This window comes from Onychostoma macrolepis, chromosome 13 (genome assembly GCF_012432095.1).
Source record: "Onychostoma macrolepis isolate SWU-2019 chromosome 13, ASM1243209v1, whole genome shotgun sequence".
Lineage (NCBI taxonomy): Eukaryota > Metazoa > Chordata > Actinopteri > Cypriniformes > Cyprinidae > Onychostoma > Onychostoma macrolepis.
In genome coordinates this window covers 15,930,458-15,950,714 of record NC_081167.1, presented here as the reverse complement: position 1 = coordinate 15,950,714, position 20,257 = coordinate 15,930,458, and the positions used below count along the sequence as shown (strand labels likewise).

The following is a 20,257-nucleotide window of genomic DNA, read 5'->3' as shown; positions in this document are numbered from 1 at the left end:
ACAATGCACTAAATGGTAGTTGGTTATACATTTTTCATTAACCTTGTGTCTACACTTTACATTGATCTTAAAAAAAAAAAAAAAAAAAAAAAGAATCTTTATAAATCTGTAGCACTGATGTAAAGAATTAAGGTCTGATTCAAAACCGACCTAATCAAATGTACAATTTAGCTGCTGAATGTAAAATCAGTGTTTGTAAAATCAATGTAATTTGTGTAAAACTTTCTAGACAGCTTTCTTCATGAAAATGCAACAATTTCTTTAAAAAAATGTTAAGGAACAATTCATAAAATTCATTCAGTTAAAGTGAATAAAGGGGGCATTTAAATTGCTGCATGGATCTGACACATGGATGAGGTCTTGTGCATTAGTGAGAACAGAGTTTCATATTTTACTGCACCAAACCTGTGAACAAACTATCCTTACCGACAAACATAAGAACTACTTTTATAGCCGTAATACACTTATGAAAAATGTTTTGTTTTATTTTACTTTAACATACCATTAACAGCAACCTGTTAAAAATGTTAAGACTGAAATCAGACTGTGTCCTCATAAAGAAAGTGTTAAGAAAAACTCATCGCATATAAACACATCTTACTTTCACAGGCAGTAATCTAAACACTTAAATTTTAATACCCTTCAAAACTGCTTCCATAACAGACAGTGGAATGGATATTCATCATATTTATGTAGCTCGTATACATTATGGCTGCATTATTCTTACGTTACAACCAACACTATTCACATAGTACGTGCCATAAATCACTATGAAGATATGTGGGAAAAAATACCTGTACATTTGTTCAGAGATTCTGAACTAAAAATACAGTTAAAAGTAGTTCAATACCCTTAAAATATAAATAGTGTACAAATATCCCAATATCATTATTTCTCAATAATAAGTTACATAAAATACAACAAGAAATACCTGAGTGCTACTAAAAACCAAATAACATCACACTGAATGAAAGTTATGCTTGATGATGAACAGCTGGAATTGCTTTTGTTGTATATGATCTCATTCAAAAATGATTTGTCATTTTGCTGTGAGTTTCATGTTTCATATATATATATAATGTTATTATATTACTGTTCTGATACAATACCACATGGAATACACCATTAGTGTGAATATACATAAAATAATACATCTCATTTCAAAGAACGCAGATATTAATATAACAGATCAACTGCCAATGTGAGATTATTTAAGTGTTGATTAATTAACACTACAAAGATCCATGTTGGCGCAAATGATTTCTGTAAAGTACAAAACAGATTTATTTACATTAAACCTACCTACTAACACAATGTAGATAATACGCAACATTACAATACATCACATTATATGTCTGTAATTGTCTGATAGTTACTGAACACATTTAAGTAATTGGCTAAGAGTGTAAAGAGACGCTGGTAAATCTCATGGCCTGTAAATCTACGTGACCTACAAAAATCATGCAACAAGGCATGTGATTGTTTGACAATTTGCCCTGCAGCATCAATGGATTGTGTTTTCATGTTTGATATGTACCAGTAAATGCAACATATCCATGGTGTAAATAAACCCCTAAAAAACCTTAAAATCTGTTTGATTCATTGTGGCCCATTCTGGAAGACGGGAAGTGAGCTGAACAGATGTGCCAGTCATCATGTGAAGTGTTTTGGGTTGTTTAGCCTGAGAGGTTTAGATAGTCACTGACATTTCCAAAGGATTTCAGAAAGCAGTACTACCGAGAACGAGCTGAAAAGCAGCGCATGTACTCTGTCATCCAGGGGTTGAATTCAGGGACAATCTTATTTCTGCTCTTTTCGAAGTCAGCAGATCTGGTTCTTTGTTTGTCAAATCTCTTCATCTGTTTTTCCACCTCCCGTCTGGTTTTTGCTCGCAACGCTGACTCATGGATCTAGACAGAAGAAACACTGCATGAAGCATGCATGAATAACAATAAGCAAATGAGTACTTAAAGGGTTAGTTCACCCAAAAGTGAAAATTCTGTCATTAATTACTCACCGTCATGTCATTCCAAACCCATAAGAACTTCGCTCTTCTTCAGAACAAATTAAGATATTTTTGATGATATCCGAGAGCTTTCTGACCCTCCATAGACAGCAACACAACTACCACGTTCAAGGCCCAGAAAGGTAGTAAGGACATCGTTAAAATAGTTAATCAGTGGTTTTAACTGTTGCGAGAATAATTTTTGTGCGCAAAGAAAACAAAAATAACTTTATTCAGTCTTTGACGGTCATTCATGAGTTTCACAGCACATGCGTGTGCATTCCTTTGCGTTTTATTAATGTCAACACCTACCCCAACCCTAAACCTACCTTTAAAATAATGCAAATACAGTAATTATTGTTGTTCAGCACAAAAATGATGCAATATTGATGTGCGTATGACCAGTTTCCTTTTGGCTGTAGCTGTATCCCGTCTAGCCCTAACTGTAAACAACAAGCTGCATCCAGGTTCTACATCAGAACACCAGCTCCTGTGTCAGCAGCACCACATGCATATGTCGTGGTACTTTCAAGAATGCACATCAAAGATTGACATGAAAGAGAATTGAATAAAGTCGTTATTTTTATTTTCTTTGTGCACAAAAAACTATTTTAAACTATCATAAATTTTGGTTGAACCACTGATGTTGCATGGACTATTTTATCTATGTCCTTACTACCTTTCTGGGCCTTGAACGTGGTAGTTGTGTTGCTGTCTATGCAGGGTCAGAAAGCTCTCAGATTTCATCAAAAATACCTTCATTTGTGTTCCAAAGATGAACGAAGGTCTTGCGGGTTTGGAACGACATGATGGAGAGTAATTCTTGACAAAATTTTCATTTTTGGGTGAACTATCCCTTTAAAGTCCCAATGATAAAAACTAAGCAAATAATTGTTCATCTCTATCTATTTATGTTAACCAAACTGCAATAGTTTTTTATTATTTTACTATTTTTCCCCAATAGTTTTCTTACTGGTCAGTGCTCTCTTAGGATATGGTATGCTATGCTTCCTGAAAGGATCCTCACCTCTGCAGTTGATGCTGCAGGACCAACATTGTGGGTTTTCTTGGAAGCCATATCTGTCTTCCTCTCTCCTGCACCATACAGGGCAAAAGGGTGACGGTTCTCTTTTTCAGGGTCTTTGGTGGCATGAGGCTTGACTTTTGATCTTGAATACTTGTGTGAGGAGAGGTGTTTGCTCTTTGGTGTGTTCAGGATATGCGTGTCAGTTTCTGGGTTGAGAGCAGGAGAGCTTTCTCTGGCTCTCTCTTCCTTCCCCTCTTGATGACTCTGCTCAGCTACTCTGGTAACGAGCTCTGCTGATAAAAGACAGAGATATGCATGGAATCTGACATTTTAAATAGTGTTTTAATGAAGTAGTTTTCATTAAGTACCACAATTTACTGTGTCTTTATGCTTTGCTGTTTAGTTTTCCATTGTGGTTTGAACATTATTTTGCTAATTATGCTAATCTGTGCCAATGTACATATTTCAGTAAGGGAATGTGATCAGGTTCTCTAATATAAATGAGGTTTAGAATGGGCTGAAAATTATAAACAAATCAGTAATGTCTCTCTCTGTTTGTCATCCGTAGTTATGACACTATAGTAGTAAAAAATTACCATGTGTATTACCATAAATATTAATGTTAAATGAAAACTAAAAATTCACAAAGATTTTTTTTTATGTTAGTGAAAGTAAATATAAATATTAGAAAAACTATTCATTTTATATTATCAGGTTTTATTTTAGTTGAAATTTGAGTTATTTTATGCACTTTTGTCAATTTTATTATTTTTTTAATATATATTTATATTTAGCTTTAAATTTAGTTTCACTAATATGATTACTGAAATAAGTAACTTTTTCAGTTCCTGGGGCAATTTTCATTGAGGTTTTTAAAATTTGTTGTTCTAAGTGTATTTTAGATTATTATTTATTCAGATTTATTTCAATTAATGAAAACATTTTTTATTTAAAGATTTAGTTAACAACAACTAAAATACAAACTGTTTTATAAAAGATATGAATAATATAAAAGATAAACAATAGAAGATGACAGCCTGTAGTTCAGGACTTACTGGTGTCCGCAGTGTCTTCTGCCTGTGGTTCTGGTTCAGGTTCAGGTGTCACACATGCAGATCGTTCTGGTTTCTCTTCATGGAGCCTCTCAGGTTCAACTTTATTCCGACTCAGAGGAGTAGATTTACCAGTGGAGCCTGTCTCGCTCCCCCATTCTCCCCAAAACCAGGGGTTGTGCGCTTGCTCCAACAGCCGTCTTGACAGTCTGTACTTCAGCAAATCCTCATAACATTTTGCATAAGTGTCCCATTTCGGATCCTTAAATTTCTTCATGTATTCGGACCTAATTCGCTTCGTCACCATATTCCACAGCCGTTCGACTGCAGAAAAATGGAGAAACTGTACATTATATAGCGAAGGATCCTACTATTCCGAACCCGCCCACCTCTCGCGCCCAGACATTTAAACCAAATCACTATGGCAACAGAATTCTAAAAGGCAAGTGGAAGCCAATCGCTGGCCAGCTGTGAATGGCGCTCCTTCGACACGCCCCCTTCATATACACGCCTACTTAAACCATGGCGTCATCTCTGAACCTCTTAACGCATTTGCATATTAGGGTTTGTGAGGTGACAATGTGGACTTCACTAATACAGTTCACTAATCCAAAACACGCGAAAAAGAGAAAGACATCAGTAAATCATTATACGCATCATATATAATGTGTTGCCATCGACAATATCCTGAACAGAGAACGAAAGAGCTTTATACTGTAAGTACTTAGTCAACGTTAAACATCAGCGTTTGACACAAGGACTACCTGAAGGAAATCAAACAGCGCGGGCTGTAGTAGTTTACATAGACGTTAACGCTGCATTCCAGCGTCGACTAGCATCTGAAGCGAATGATCATGTGACAGCAGCGAGCGGAAGCAAGTTGAATGTTGATTCGCGCATAAACACCTGTCAACACTAATCTGTGCCGTTTTTTGATAATGCATTTACTTACCGTATTGATTTAAGCTGGAATGAGAAGGTAAACAGATGGCGCTTGTTGTCTGCAGACGTCAAGCTCGCTTTGTAAAACACGGTTGTAGCTCCGCCCTGTGGTGAAGGCGCTGGAAATCACGAGAAGATATCAACAGGTGTTCTCAACGGTTAAAGCTTGATATCCCCAAGGAGAGCTCTGTCTATCTATCTATCTCTCTATCTATCTGGTGCTTTTGCAATATTGCTCAGGCAGGGTTAACCTTACAGTACAACTCAACACTGATTACTGTCAGACTTTCAAAATCCTTCATCGCTTGAATTAAGATTATAATCATTTAATTTTAAAGCACAGCCACCACAAAATCCGACTTTAGCACCTCTTTTTACCTTGAGATGATTCTGAGGTTAAATACGGATTTAAATTCATAAGATACAGTTTAATAGTTATGATACTGTACTTGAAATCGAGTACTTGCATAGCTACAACAGGAAACACTGGCATCTAACAATGCATTGGGAAAAACTGTTAATCTTAAAAAAGAAAGCATATACATAAACCCAAATAGGAAATAAAACAGAATGCTATCGAATAAGCATGTGTCATACTCTGCCATAAACTCCTGAAACATTGGAGTTTTATATTTTAGAGCAGTTAATGCAATTTAGGAAAGAAATCAAATCTGTGTGCGTGTGAAAATATTCATGTAAGCCCCTTTGTAATCATTATAATTTTTTTCAGTAACTGTAACTGATTACATTTATTTTGTAATTAAATTATGTAATTCCGTTTCATGTAAAGTTACTCTCCAACACTGCTTATCACCCACTCACATGGCTAAACCAGATCTGACCAAAACCAGTTTTCACTTATCTAAAATAAGTTATTTATTTAAAGCCACCTCAAAGAGTCTTTTGACTTTCACCTTTGACTCTTTGATCATTAAAAAAAAAAAAAAAAGTTTATTATTATAGTTCAATTATTTCTTCTATTCAATTGATCAGAATCCCACCCTGGTTTTCCTGGAAGCAAATGTAGTACATTGCAGTGAGGTCAGACGGAGGTCAACTTTCACTGTTTTCAGGAATTTTGGAAGGGTTGAATGACAATGTGTGACCATTTGATGACTTGAATTTTCGAAAACATGTACACTAAGCAATCTCCGCTAAGATCTCGATCACTAGTCACAAGGCTGCAGTTTCAAGTCAAAATTTATTAACACAAACACGGCTCAATTACCAAATAATGGACTTTAATAAATTAATGACTATTTATGTACAGATTACATGTGATAGATAACATGGTATAATGGTCTTCTGGATCTTGATTGTGTCTGTTTGGACAATGCTGGGTCCTGCCTCTTCGTGTTCCTGCATGGTAATCCAGGGTATGTTCATCGAGTAACACATGGGTACAAAATAAATCTGTACCAAAGCTGTCCCATAACGATGAATGTATTCTCCATTATTGCGTATTCCACAGCAAATAGATGCAGATGACGGATTTAGAAGCACTTGCGGTGAACAATGCTGGGGCCTGCCTCATCGTATTCCTGCTTGGTGATCCACATCTGCTGGAAGGTGGACAGGGAAGCCAAGATGGAGCCACCGATCCATACGGAGTATTTACGCTCAGGTGGGGCAATGATCTGTCAGAGTAAGGAGACACGTGAACAGGTTAGTGGTGCATTGTTAGGAACGAGACCATTAAAGGATAACCACAGATGCATTACCTTGATCTTCATTGTGCTGGGGGCCAGAGCAGTGATCTCCTTCTGCATACGGTCAGCAATACCTGGGTACATGGTGCTACCACCTGACAAGACATTGTTGGCATACAGGTCCTTCCTGATGTCAATGTCGCACTTCATGATGCTGTTGTAGGCGGTTTCATGGATTCCAGCAGACTCCATACCTGTTTAAAAACGCCTTATTAATAAAACTAAAAGCTGTATTGAAAATGCAGCCTTTTTTAATAGCATTTGTCTTTACGCACCAATGAAAGAAGGCTGGAAGAGGGTCTCTGGGCAACGGAAACGCTCGTTACCAATAGTGATGACCTGGCCGTCGGGCAACTCGTAGCTCTTCTCCAGGGAAGAGGAAGAGGCGGCAGTGGCCATCTCATTCTCAAAGTCCAGAGCCACATAGCACAGCTTCTCCTTGATGTCACGAACAATCTCACGCTCAGCTATAAACAGAGTTTTAATTAAGTCAGTTGTTTCTAACATACAAACAACAGAACAAATAACAAATGGATGCACCATAATAATCCAATACGGATAAGCCTGTGATAGTAATATCATGAAAATGTTATATTACTGAGATATTAAAATTCTATACTTTTTAAAAAATAAAACAAACTAAAACAAAACCACTATAATACAGTATGAAAAATTTAATATAGATTTTGAGATTTGTTAAAAATTACATTTAAGAGTATTAAGTCAATAAATGTTAGATGATAAGGGTAATCTTGTAAAAATAGGGTAACTGAGCATGCACAATTATCCAGTATGATACAAATAAAAAAAAATAAAAAAACAGCCTTTATTTGAAATAGAAATCTTTTGTAATATTTTAAATGTCTTTACAGCCACTTGATCAATTTTACATGACTGTCAATTTGATCAATTTAATGCATCCTTGCTGAATAAAACTATTTCTTTCTTTCAAATAAAAGTCTCACTGACCCCAAATGTTTTTATCAACTGATACTGATACAATAAATGTAAAAAATATGGCCATTATAACCATTAAGGTACTGAAATATTGTGTATCCCTAAACAAATATTAGTCGAAATACACATCTAAAAAAAATCTGATTTGTTGTGATAAACAAAAGAAAACAAGACGGAAATGAAATTGTAAAACTGCAATTTCTCACCAGTTGTGACGAAAGAATAACCACGCTCGGTCAGGATCTTCATGAGGTAGTCGGTCAGATCGCGACCAGCCAGATCCAGACGCATGATAGCATGGGGCAGAGCGTAACCCTCATAGATGGGGACATTGTGGGACACACCATCACCAGAGTCCAGCACAATACCTTAAATATAGATGGAAAAAAATGGCACTTTTTGTTATATACAATAAAATTATTTGTAAATTAAAATCTTCAGCATACATGATTAATGGGAGTGTTAAAAGCTAAAATAGTTGTCTCACCCGTGGTACGACCAGAAGCATACAGGGACAGCACAGCCTGAATGGCCACATACATGGCTGGGACGTTGAAGGTCTCAAACATGATCTGGGTCATCTTCTCACGGTTCGCCTTGGGGTTAAGAGGGGCCTCAGTCAGCAGAGTTGGGTGCTCCTCAGGGGCGACGCGGAGCTCGTTGTAGAAGGTGTGGTGCCAGATCTTCTCCATATCGTCCCAGTTGGTAATGATGCCGTGCTCGATGGGGTACTTCAAAGTGAGGATACCCCTCTTGCTCTGAGCTTCATCTCCTACGTATGAGTCCTTCTGACCCATACCCACCATAACACCCTGGAAAAAGAAAAAGGGTATTTTTAATGTCACAGTATTTAAATGTTGCAATAGCTTAAGAATACCCATGTAAATAATATTTACAAAGGGCAAAATGCAGCTTAACAAACCTGGTGACGGGGGCGACCAACGATGGAGGGGAAGACAGCTCTGGGGGCGTCATCACCGGCAAAGCCAGCCTTGACCAGGCCTGAACCGTTGTCGCACACAAGGGCGGTAGTCTCGTCGTCGTCACACATCTTGATGGATTCTAATGAGGAACATATCAGCACACTGTCACGGCAGTTTCTAACTACTTCATGTTAAAATTGGTGGCTAATTTTATGAATTCTTACAACCTCATTCACACATTTTAGTACGATCTGCTTACACCCACTCATGATTAGGTTTAGGGGTTGACCGCCATGCTTTATTTCTTGAAATCTTATGTTTCAGTATGAATCACATCATATGAATTCTTACAAAATCACTACCTTGTAAAGTAGCAATGTTTTCTAATGAGATCAAGTGAATATTGATACACATTAAATTGGGTGCAGCTTTATGCAAAAAGATCAATTGAATTAAGCGATTCTACAGCAATGCACTCATCAGTTTATACACTGAATTTCATCATTATGACATCTTTATTTGCATCCATTTAAGAGTATATAGTCATAATATTTTCTGTCCTTTGATCTTCATTTCATAAAAGTGTTTAAAAATTGCAATGATAACAGCTTTTTTTTTTTTAAGGCAGCAAAAATGAAATGTTTAGGTTAGGTTGACTTTTTTTTTTTTTTTTTTTACAGTATAAAACAAAGGTAAATCTGTGCATATTGTAACTAATGAATCCAAATCAATAACCACAGAGCAAGTTAGTGTAGTGAGAAAGTAACATTTTGTCATAAATCAATATATCTCTTAGAAATGTGACAACAGTTCTAATATTTTATAGAAGTACACTTTTTTTTTTTTTTATGGTTCTTGAATCCTGTCACATTAAGTACACAAAGTATCAACACTGCCAGTGACAACTACAAAATATACAAATCACCTATAAAGAAAAAGTGAATTCACTAAAATATTGCAAGGTCATCTTATAACTTATTGCAAACTCATTTATATCTTGTTGTCTTCAAATAAAATAGGTTAGTTGCCATACATTTTCTGTTAGTCCGCGTAACTACACTGTCTTACCTTTCTGTGATGAAGCTCAGTGCAGAACAACCGCTAATGGATCCAGTCACGGCTGACTGACCCATGAAAACCTTATATACTCTTCGTGTTTGTCCCAATGCGCACTATTGAGGATATCTGTATGTTCGGTAGGAGTTTTCCCCATCCTTCAACCATATTAGGCTCTAGCAGGGTAAGCGAGGGGTGACTTCCTAGTGAAGCGGCGTGTCTCCCACTGTCTCCAGGTTCCTAGTGAGCATGACTGTCCTTTTATGGTTTGATAGTCATGGGTCCAGCCAGGCCCGGCGTGAGCTATACATGGTGTGGGGGCGGAACTGATGTTGCTACTAGCCTTTTCCCACATGGTGCTTCGTAGTATATTTCTGTCAATTGTAAAATAGCACGTTTAGAGATTTGTGCAGAGCCAATATTTGATCGCATTATTCTCATAGTTAGCATTTGCAATGATCGTAAACGAAGTCAATATAAGTGTGGGTAGTCTGATCTTTTGTAGACATTTTCTATTTTAGACGCTTGGGAACATTTGGACCACCTGTTCACAAATCTACTACAGCCAGTTTCCCAAGCAAATGAATTGGATGGTGTTAATATAAACTTACTTAATATTCCTTTTATTTCATTTAATTGATAACGTGATCGATGTGCATTTGTGAGATTTTTAAATTAATTTGTGTATTTTTTGTGATTTGTATGTTTTATATATATATATATATATATATATATATATATATATATATCTTTTTCTTTTTTAAATTTTCTCTGAACTCTAGTCTATATTCTCTGAATATATTTAAGTTTTAAAATAAGAAAATAAGGTTTAATATGCTGATTTATTTCTCAAGTAAATGTATTTTGTTTTAACGATTTTTAAAAATATTTTACTGAAAAACACGCCAAAAAAATGCTGATTATGATTCTTTTTTTTTTTTCTTCCTCCAGTGCAGGGAGGTGTGTGGCTGCTCTGCATACTTCATTCAAAAGAGGCCCGTCTCTGTGCAAGCAGATATCCTGCCATAGTTGGCCCTAGAGCTTATGTTGGGCTCAGTGAGGCAATGAAGCCTGTAGCCAGTCACTGAAGGTAAGCAGCTTACTGCTTCAGCAAACAAAACAACAGTCTGAGCTACAATCTCCCTGCTTCAACTTTATCAGAGCTGGTGATTCAGTTTTTGTAGTAAAGAGAGGGGCTTAATGAGGTCAATTAATCAAACCACTTTACTATTTAGGTGTAGCACAATTCATATCAATGTAGTGACCATAACTATTTGAGACAGACTATAAGATTACAGTAGCAAGTCGCTTGCATCAACAGTACTTTGCCATTCTGTTTGAGAGCTTTTACCTCTTTGGTTTAACCCACTATCGCCATCTCTCTAGGTTTCGAAAGTAGCTAGTAATTTATTTTCAACTGTCAACAGCACCCTCTTTTGGCAACTAAAATCATTTATGTTCTCAAAGACAGGGATGTGGTGGACAGGGCAGTGTTTTAAAGCAATCAGTGTTTCAATGTAATTTATTAAGAGTGCAGATAAAACAATAGAAAATAAACGAACAGACAAACATATACATTTCACAAACCTGAAATCTAATAAGTTACCACACTAAATATTAAAATCTTCTTAAGTTCTGAATAGATTTCCTCTTATCCAAATGATAGATATATAAATATATATATATATTGATTAAGTAAAAGTTAAATTAAAATATCTCTGTTATAGTGTCTGTTCTCAAGTACAACTGAGACAATTATATCTATCCTTTTTTCTTTTACAATTGTTCATACAGGTGTTCCTTCTAAAACAGTATCTTCATTACTGACAAATAACAATGGCACTGTAACTGGGTTGGAGTTGGATTGTATCCCAGTAAAAGCATTGCGGTTTATGATCTAGGCAAGATTCACTGACATCTGTGTCATTACCAAAGGTGATAAGAAAGGACAGAAGCACCATTGTGTCTGCAATCACCCTCGCGAAATACTTAATTATCAATATTACTTATGAAACATATGCAGAACGAATTTGTGTACATGACATTAATTTAAGCTTTCATTAATCATTCTCGTAAATCTTCCCAGTGAATCAAATGCAACAGTATACTGTTTTATGTACAGTTTACACAGAAATTCATTCTGCTTGTGTTTCATGACTAAGGCCCTAGGTATACTTCAATAAACTGATTATCACCCGTTCCTTAATAAAGGACTGACATGATTTATTACAAGTAATAGTAGCAGTAGCATCAAGTAACTTGGTCTTATTTCAAATCGCCCTCATATTCCTTTCAAGCTTTTCCAAAGCTTTTTTTTGAAACGTATTAATGTTTTTCTTGGGCTATGAAAGAATAAAACAATTTAAAAAGCAGTGTTTTTTGCAACTCGGATGAGTATTAAATCAGGTCCACAGCACGTATGCTGTGACTATCTGCCATTGTAATTAACAATGATCAGTATACAACTGGTTTCCAGTTACTTGGCAGTTTATGATAAATAGCTACATTTCAGTCTTAGTCATTTCGGAGTGCACGATAAAACATATGAAATGCCTTTAAACATGTCTGAACGTGTACGCTCCCTTTGTTGTTTTTAAATTACTCCTATTTGAAGAGAGCCTTTTTCTGCTCGGCCTGCAGGAAGGCCTGCTTCTCCATCAGCTTGCGGAAGAGCCCCTGGTCGTCGGCAAGGAGCTTGGCGTGGCTGCCGATCTCCATCACACGGTGCTGGTCCAGCACAGCCACGGCATCTGCGTTCTGGATGGTGGAGAGACGGTGAGCGATGATCAACACGGTACGGCTGTCCATCAGCCTCTCTAATGCCTCCTGTACCAGGAACTCATTTTCTGCATCCAGAGCACTGAAACAGAGACCAGGGCAAGTCTTATTATATAGTTAGTTTTTCTCATCATGCCATTTCTCTAGAAACAAGTGAAGAGTTCATTTGGATAACTCATCCATGTTTTTTCATGAAATCATGTTTTTTATTGTGCATTCCAAGTAATATCAATCAAAAAGCAGTTAGGTTGTTTAAATAAAGTTATTATTACTTAATCAAAAAAGTGAATAATAACTTTAATTAAATTTCATTGAAAGTATGTTTTTTATATATTAAAAGTTTTTATAGCAAAAGCAGATAACTCCACATTTCATGTTTCAGAGTTGAAAAAAAACAAAACATTTTATCTTTGTAATCTCATCAGATGACAATGTAGATGCCTGACAAACGTTGTTGTTGTTGTTGTGATCATAGACTGTGTGGATGTGATTACACGCAATACAGGGAACAGCTTTTCCCTCACCATTGTAACACACTGCTTCTGCAAGGTTCTGTGAAAAAGTTTCAGCTTTTATTTTCCTTTTTTGCCCCGAAGAAGATAAAGTGTTCATCAACTTCATCCTCAATCACTTTTAGTCAGCTTAGACGAAACTCGAAGCTAGCACGTCTTTTCAAAGTGACTGGCAGCCTTGTCACCTGACCTGAATACAACGTGCTGATTCGCTAAAATGGATTTATCGGCTTATGTTCACAAACAACAAGGGCGCTTGTCGGCTTCTGCAATAAAACGTGAACTTGAGATGGCTTGAAGTGGACAATACCAGTGTTCTGACGATTTGTGCTACCCTGTCAGATTTTGCTTCCTCCCATTAAAACAGTTGGTAGCATAATTCGACAATGAAAATGAAAAGATTTTTCTTCCAGCATGATATTAATGTGGTGTGAGGCTTTATTAACGTGTACACCTACCCTTACAGTATTAAAATACAGTGCTTGTAGCATAATCTGATAGGTGGTAGCATTATTTGTTAGAACAAATAATGAAAATTTCTTTAACTGGTATGCTACTGCTAAGTTTATTTATTTTTAAGTACAAGTGAATTTATAGGTTGAAGTATTGAAACAGCATCTCACCTTGTAGCTTCATCCAGTAACAGTATCTTTGGATTCTGTGAAAATCATGAGAACATAGATTTAATGTTTTTTGATAAACAACAAATATTTCAAATTCAGTAAAGTACTATAGAGGACAGATTACCTTCAGCAGGGCTCGTGCTATAGCGACTCTTTGTTTTTGTCCACCTGTTCCAACAAATCAATGTAGTTATGCATAAATTGTCAGGTGAATTATAAACAGACAATTTTGTCCTGTTACAGACATGAATTTTACTGAAGTATCAGAGGTTTATTCATACCTGACAGCAATACCCCCTTCTCTCCTACCACTGTATCGTAGCCCTTAGGGAACTCCTGGATGAAGTCATGAGCGTTGGCTATCTTTGCTGCCCTGTAGATGTCCTCTGCTGTGACCTGACTTGGGTCTGCTGCCCCATAAGCGATGTTCTCAGCAATAGAGCAGGAGAAAAGAACCGGCTCCTACAACAAACAAATTCACACACAGAAATGAGTAAAATGGAGACAGGAGATTTTTTTTTTTTTTTTTGCTGGTGGCGTTTCTTACCTGGCTTACAGTACCGATGTGACTCCTCAGCCAGTAAGGATTCAAGTCTCGTATATCATGGCCATCAACACTGACTACACCTGCATTTGAATCAAAACTACATATTCATCCATACATTTTCACTGCTGTTATATCTGGGATATCAATATACAAGTATCAAGATTTTCCATTGTATTCTACTTTCAGTTCTCACCTGAATCAGGATCATAGAGCCGGAGCAACAGTGACACCAGTGTGGATTTGCCTGAACCACTGGATCCCACTACTGCCATTACTGACCCCGCCGGCACAGACAGACTTAGATCCTGGAAGATGGGGGAATCCTTTCTTGTTGGGTAAGCAAAACACAAATTACGAAACTCCAGTTCTCCTTTTAACTGCTCTGGTTTTAACACAAGCCCCTCTAAAGAAGAAAAAACAAACAACACAAAAATAATTATGGCACTGCAGTTCATATATGAAAAATTTTTCTTAGAACTACCTAAAATAATGCCCAAAATGCACATTAGTTCCTATTTACCATTGAGAGGAAATTCAGGCTTCCGATCCATGAGTTCCCATAGACGAGTCCCAGCACCAAGCCCCTTCATCAGCTCGGAGTAGAATGAGCTGAAACCTTAAATTAATCCACAGAAAAATAAAAAGTTGTACTTCACTAAAACCTTCTACACAGGGCAAAAATTACAGCTATACTGGTTTCTACCTATGAATAAGGCCCAGTATGAGATGCTCAACCCCCACAATAGTGGTTTGTTGGGAAATCCCAACAGAACTGTGTTGAAAGAAACCTATTCTTTGCCTGCTCTCATGTTGCACACTGACTTCAAAAATGATAAAGCATGCCTTGGGACCGGATAACCTAAATCAAGTGAATTTTATGTAAACCTGCTAATGTGGAAACTGAAAATTACGCCCAGGATATGCCTGAACTGAAATGAAAAGTTATCAGAAAACATACAAGTCCTAACATATGTTAAAGGGCATAAAATACTGTTGGAAGTATTTGGGGGTCAGTAGGTTTTTTTAATTGATCAAAATACTGCAAAATACAAAATATTTGATAGAGTAAAACAGTAATATTGTAAAATATTATTACAATTTAATAAGTTTTTTTTAAATTTTGATATATTATAAAACATTTTATTCCTGTGATGACAAATCTGAATCAGCCATTTCTCCATTCTTCAGTGTCACAAGATCCTTCAGAAATCAGTCACAGCACAGTGCAGCAGGAGTCAGATTCCACTTTATTATTAAAAAAAATAAATAAATAAAAATGATGTGAATATGAGATTAGATGATGGCGGAGGATTTCCAAGCGAAATGTAAAAGACTGCTTCTTAAACCAGAGAAGATGAACATGTGCAAGCACTGGCACCTACAGCCAATTGAGTTTTAACTTTGAAAACCCTGTTGACTTTTGCTGTTTACCTGATGTTATGCTACATTGTGTTAGACTTTTTATTTGTTTTTATTTATTTAGTTCTACGGTGTTTGCTAATTTAAAACTTTGTGTAATTTAATCGTTATATAATAAAGCGTGTGGTGTATGCTATACCTCGCCTTTATTTTCTCAATAAACGTTACATAAGCTAGTTTGTCATTGTTCTGTTTGTGTCTTAGAAAGTGGAAGATGTAAAGATGTAAGTGCAACAGACAATGACCTTTTCATGTTAATTGTGACACTAAGATTGCAAATTCGAAGGTGAAGGTGAAAGTGAAAGCGTCCAAAGCCTGGAATTACCAGTAATACTGGTTTTGTCATTTATTGAAGTTTACATAAAAATATGAAAATTACATCCCTAATACTGACAACATTGTGCTGCATAATATTTTTGTGGAAACTGCGAAACATTTTTTTCAGGATTCTTCGATAAATAGAAAGTTTATAAAACAACTCTTGTTTGAAAGTTTTTTTTCTTTTGTAACCGTATAAATGTTTACTATAATTTTTGATCAATTTTATGTGTTCTTGCTGAATAAAAGTATTAATCTCCCCCCCCCCCCCAACCAAAAAAACATATACTGACCCCAAACCTTTGAACAGTAGTTTATATTCAGTTGCTCTGAGCTAACATCCTCACCTGCAATGCTGATGCCCACCCAGAATGCATACATTAGGAAAGAGGAGAGCTGCCCAACAGTCATGGCCTCACTGGCCATCAACAGACCTCCCTTATACAACACACTCAGGATGATGACATTTCCACTCAGTCCTGTCTGTGAAAGAAATGAAAACCTCAGAGCAGAAGTAGAGGGCTACTGTACTAGACAAATGATCTTAAACTGACTAATGATAATCATTATCTATAATCATGCATACAAATTAAATATTGGTACAACAATTAAGTATCTCACCACTCCATAGAATCCAGCAGAAAGCACAGCCTCTTTCTTAGCCAGGTCAAAAATATAGTCAATCTTTTCCGAGTACTTCTGCACCTCCGTCAGCTCTTTTCCAAAAGCCCGGACTGTCCGTATGTTGCTGATCCTCTCTTCTGCCAACTAGGAGATGCAGAGCAGCTACAGAGTAAAAGGATCCCATGGCTACTTGGCGTCTTTATGCTTACAATAGCGCAATGAATTCAGAAATCAAATGATAACTGACCAAGGCTTACTTCCATATCTGCAATAAAACATGCAATAAAGCCCCATTAAAAGGAAACATGACCTCTTACCTGTGTAGCCTCTGCCAACGCATCCTGTGTGCGTCTCGATATGGATCGTAAGAATCTACCGAAAATTACAGCCAGGCAGGCAATAGGAGGAACAACCATCAGCACAAAAGCTGCCAGACTAGGTGACACATATAACTAAGGAAAAGAAATAGAAAATTCAAGAACTGAATTGTGATGAATGTAGACACATTCTAAAGTTCAAACATGATACCATAATAAGAAATCAAAGTGTGGCGACATAAGAATCACTGCATTCTACTGTATCTTCTGTTTTTAGAAACAGATCAGGAAGTAATGAGAGTCAGATATTGTGGTGGGTAGTTTCGCATGAGCACCTTTTACATTTTTCTTCAGAATTTTCTTTAGAAAATGTGATATTCGTAACGGGAATTAGGTGCTAAGATGTCAAACTATCACAAGCATCTCACCATCATGCCAACTCCGGCCCCTGCCTGGGCGAGGGAACGCAGCCCGTCAGACAGGTTGTCAGTGAGGCAGCGCCCGACGATGGCCGTGTCTGCTGAAAGGCGGTTAATGAGCTCACCGGTTCGGGTCTTATCAAAGAATCCCACCTCCTGCTTCAGAATCGAGGAGAAAAGGGACTCGCGCAACTTTCGCACAATCTGTTGTCCTGTAAAGGTTGAGAAAGTCTTATTAGAGAGCAAGCACAGAAATGCATGCTGGTGAACACAATGAATCAGATGAAATGCTACTTATTAATGGATTTAAGAAGACTAAACTAGACCTCATAAAAAAATAAAATAAAATCAATCAATATGTACACGTTCAAAAGTTTGGGATCGATAAGATTTTTTAATGTTTTGGAAAGGAGGTTCTTAATAACCTCACCAAGACTGCATTTATTTGATTAAACATACAGTAAAACAGTAATATTGTGAAACATTCATACAAACTAAAATAACGGTTTTCATTTGAATATATTTTAAAATGTAATTTATTTCTGTGATGACAAAGTTGAATTTTCAAGCTTCAGTGTTACATGGTCCTTCAGAAATCATTCTGATATGCCAATTTGCTGCACAAGAAACATTTCTTTATATTATCAGTGTTGAAAACGGTTTAGCTGCTTAATAATTTCTGACCCTGGACGACAAAACCAGTCTTAAGTGTCAATTTTTCGAAATTGAGATTTATACATCATCTGAAAGCTGAATAAATAAGCTTTCCATTGATGTATGGTTTGTTAGGATCGGACAACATTTCGCTGAGATACTATTTGAAAATCTGGAATCTGAGGGTGCAAAAAAATCTAAATATTGAGAAAAACGCCTTTAAAGTTGTCCAAATGAAGTTCTTAGCAATGCATATTACTAATCAAAAATTAAGTTTTGATACATTTACGGTAAGAAATTTACCAAATATCTTCATGGAACATGATCTTTACTTAATATCCTAATGATTTTTGGCATAAAAGAAAAATGGATAATTTTGACCCATACAATGTATTGTTGGCTATTGCTACAAATATACCCCAGTGACTTAAGACTGGTTTTGTGGTTCAGGGTCACATTTTAGTGGAAACTGTGATCATTTTCTGTCAGGATTCTGAGGAAACAACAGCATTTATTTGAAACATAAATATCTTTACTTTCACTTTTGATTAATTTATTGTGTCCTTGCTGATTAATTAAAAGTATTAATTTCTTTAAAAAAATACTAAAGACTAAAAATCTTACTGACCCCAAACTTTTGAATCATAGAGTAAACCACAAAATTCCCCACAAAACATGTCCCTACTGCACTACGAGGTATCTTTACTGTTTTATATGATCTGCCTCAAGACTTCACCTGAGATTTGCATGAGGTAGACACGAGCAGCATTTGCAGCACCCCCGAAGAGGAAGACCCCTGTTAGCATGATACACAGGGAGGTAAGGGAGGAGGTGAAGTCCTCTGGGGGGCTAGTGTAGATGGTGTCAATCACTTTTCCCAGAAAAAATGGGGCAGACATGGTGACAGAGCTGGAGATCACCAAAAAACCCACGGCAGCTATGGGGACAGTCAGAAGGTCATTTGCAAGGTACTTGTAAGTCCACAAGTGGATATTTAATTTGCATTTTTCTTTAGTTTCGATTAAAAAAAAAAAGAAGTATTTACAACATTTACACAGTAGCTCTAATAGCTAAAATTTTGACACTTGTGACTAACATTAAGTTAACAGTTATATTCTTTGCTATAAAGTGCAACCATTTGATATATGTAATATGATATAAGATATTTATCTTTGTAAAGGCATCATTGTACATTTTTGTAAGGGATGTTAAACTCAACAGTCGTATTAATCCCAGAAAACACTCAAAACCATCCAATAACACTAAATACAGAACACGAGCATAGTTTGACTTGCCTGTCAGCCTCCATCGCTGAGGATTCGCCAGCTGCAGCAACTTCTTGGCATCTTCTGAGGGAACACGAGACAAGTTTTCTGAGGTTTTAACTTCACTCTCCTGATTTACCACAGACTTTGCGGTTTGTTTGGAGTCCGTAGATGTGCTATAGAGAGCAACCGTGTGTCTGGAGTGCGTCCACACTCTCTTGGGCAGAAACAACCCTCCAGTTCTGAGACAAGAGAGCCAGGAGATGCTCCTTCCCTTATAAACGGGCATCACGAGGACATCGAACGACCCGTTCTTGCACACTTGCCTTTTCCACGGTGTTCTTGAGGTCCGATTAGACAAATGATGAAGTGTATCTGACCGACAGCAGGTAATGTTACACTGCTGCAGTTTCCCTACAGTAAATCGTGTCATTCGCAACATTGTCTCACACATCTGGAGAAGAAGACGACCAAAACGAAGTTTGCGAGTCTCACCTAATCATTATCTGCCGAAACTTGCTGTATAAAGTCAGATGACCAATGCATCGAGCGGTGCTGTAAATATTGGAGTATCTGGACACACTCTTGACTTCATGGCACTGGGCTCTCGTTAGAAAGACTGGAGAGACTGACTTATTGCAGGCCGGGGTCGACGGTTACTGAGCATTATCTGTTCCTGACAGTTTTCACATCCAGCCCTTGTTTGCGTTATCTTCACACACGCCCAGCGCATTCACCGGCAGCGCCCTGTCACAAAAACCTGCTACACGACATCTGTCGGGCTTTCCTCAGCACAAAGTCAATTACTGTTCAAGTCACAGAAAAGTGGAATTTGGAGTGTTTTAAAATAAAATGGGAATAAAAAGGTGACCCCCTGTGATTCCTTGACTTTCGAGGAAGCGAAGCGCTACTACACCAATGGACGATCTCAGTCATAGATGTCAACATAACAGATGTCGCATTGGTCTGGTCAGTAGCACCGCCATCTTGGAAAGGTCAACACGGTTATAAGCAAATAATTATTCAGTTTTAATACAATGTTTATAAATTCTGATAGAAATAACTGTTAATTAATGGTTCTTAGTAGAAAATCTAGTATTAATGTTTATA

The 20,257-nt window shown here is 36.9% G+C and overlaps 3 protein-coding genes and 1 long non-coding RNA gene across 6 annotated transcripts; 1 reads left to right on the top strand and 3 right to left on the bottom strand.

Annotated features, from left to right (window-relative positions):
* Positions 1–74: 74 nt before the first annotated feature.
* ccsapb (centriole, cilia and spindle-associated protein b) lies at positions 75–5,985 on the bottom strand. 2 transcript variants are annotated; one of them, XM_058795998.1, is made up of 4 exons: positions 5,037–5,985; positions 4,088–4,408; positions 3,033–3,325; positions 75–1,910 (listed from the first exon to the last, which is right to left on the bottom strand). In XM_058795998.1, exons 2-4 carry the CDS (start codon positions 4,389–4,391, stop codon positions 1,734–1,736), a joined length of 774 nt encoding a protein of 257 aa, XP_058651981.1. In that variant the 5' UTR covers positions 4,392–4,408; positions 5,037–5,985; the 3' UTR covers positions 75–1,733. The 2 variants fall into 2 exon arrangements, with proteins under 2 accessions (XP_058651981.1, XP_058651982.1); XM_058795999.1 differs by having other exon boundaries at positions 3,033–3,322.
* Positions 5,986–6,310: 325 nt separating this feature from the next.
* Positions 6,311–9,922, bottom strand: acta1b (actin alpha 1, skeletal muscle b). Its single transcript, XM_058795997.1, has 7 exons — positions 9,684–9,922; positions 8,615–8,754; positions 8,180–8,504; positions 7,899–8,060; positions 7,011–7,202; positions 6,748–6,929; positions 6,311–6,663 (listed from the first exon to the last, which is right to left on the bottom strand). Exons 2-7 carry the CDS (start codon positions 8,741–8,743, stop codon positions 6,520–6,522), a joined length of 1,134 nt encoding a protein of 377 aa, XP_058651980.1. The 5' UTR covers positions 8,744–8,754; positions 9,684–9,922; the 3' UTR covers positions 6,311–6,519.
* Positions 9,923–10,431: 509 nt separating this feature from the next.
* LOC131552315 (uncharacterized) lies at positions 10,432–16,101 on the top strand. 2 transcript variants are annotated; one of them, XR_009273939.1, is made up of 4 exons: positions 10,432–10,761; positions 12,312–12,446; positions 14,318–14,466; positions 15,320–16,101. It is a non-coding gene; the product is annotated as an uncharacterized LOC131552315 (long non-coding RNA). The 2 variants fall into 2 exon arrangements; XR_009273940.1 differs by lacking the exons at positions 14,318–14,466; positions 15,320–16,101 and adding an exon at positions 13,907–14,046.
* abcb10 (ATP-binding cassette, sub-family B (MDR/TAP), member 10) lies at positions 11,176–20,135 on the bottom strand. The gene is made up of 13 exons (XM_058795996.1): positions 19,178–20,135; positions 18,619–18,819; positions 17,238–17,440; positions 16,810–16,944; positions 16,490–16,636; positions 16,216–16,351; positions 14,652–14,747; positions 14,325–14,534; positions 14,132–14,211; positions 13,866–14,046; positions 13,709–13,752; positions 13,585–13,619; positions 11,176–12,531 (listed from the first exon to the last, which is right to left on the bottom strand). Exons 1-13 carry the CDS (start codon positions 19,599–19,601, stop codon positions 12,276–12,278), a joined length of 2,148 nt encoding a protein of 715 aa, XP_058651979.1. The 5' UTR covers positions 19,602–20,135; the 3' UTR covers positions 11,176–12,275.
* Positions 20,136–20,257: the final 122 nt, after the last annotated feature.

Bases quoted from the DNA above. Each gene is read 5' to 3' on its own strand.
- abcb10 (XM_058795996.1), bottom strand. From the start codon at position 19,601: ATGTGTGAGACAATGTTGCGAATGACACGATTTACTGTAGGGAAACTG. The intron at 16,945-17,237 runs GTGAGATGCTTG...TCTTTTCCTTAG, and splicing joins GGGCCGGAGTTGGCATGATG to TTATATGTGTCACCTAGTCT. The intron at 14,748-16,215 runs GTGAGGATGTTA...GATTAATTTAAG, and splicing joins GGTGGGCATCAGCATTGCAG to GTTTCAGCTCATTCTACTCC.
- acta1b (XM_058795997.1), bottom strand. From the start codon at position 8,743: ATGTGTGACGACGACGAGACTACCGCCCTTGTGTGCGACAACGGTTCA. The intron at 8,505-8,614 runs GTTTGTTAAGCT...TTCTTTTTCCAG, and splicing joins TTGGTCGCCCCCGTCACCAG to GGTGTTATGGTGGGTATGGG. The intron at 6,930-7,010 runs GTGCGTAAAGAC...GTTTTTAAACAG, and splicing joins CTTCCAGCCTTCTTTCATTG to GTATGGAGTCTGCTGGAATC.
- ccsapb (XM_058795998.1), bottom strand. From the start codon at position 4,391: ATGGTGACGAAGCGAATTAGGTCCGAATACATGAAGAAATTTAAGGAT. The intron at 3,326-4,087 runs GTAAGTCCTGAA...GTCTTTTATCAG, and splicing joins AGAAGACACTGCGGACACCA to CAGAGCTCGTTACCAGAGTA. The intron at 1,911-3,032 runs GTGAGGATCCTT...TCTTCTGTCTAG, and splicing joins CTGCAGCATCAACTGCAGAG to ATCCATGAGTCAGCGTTGCG.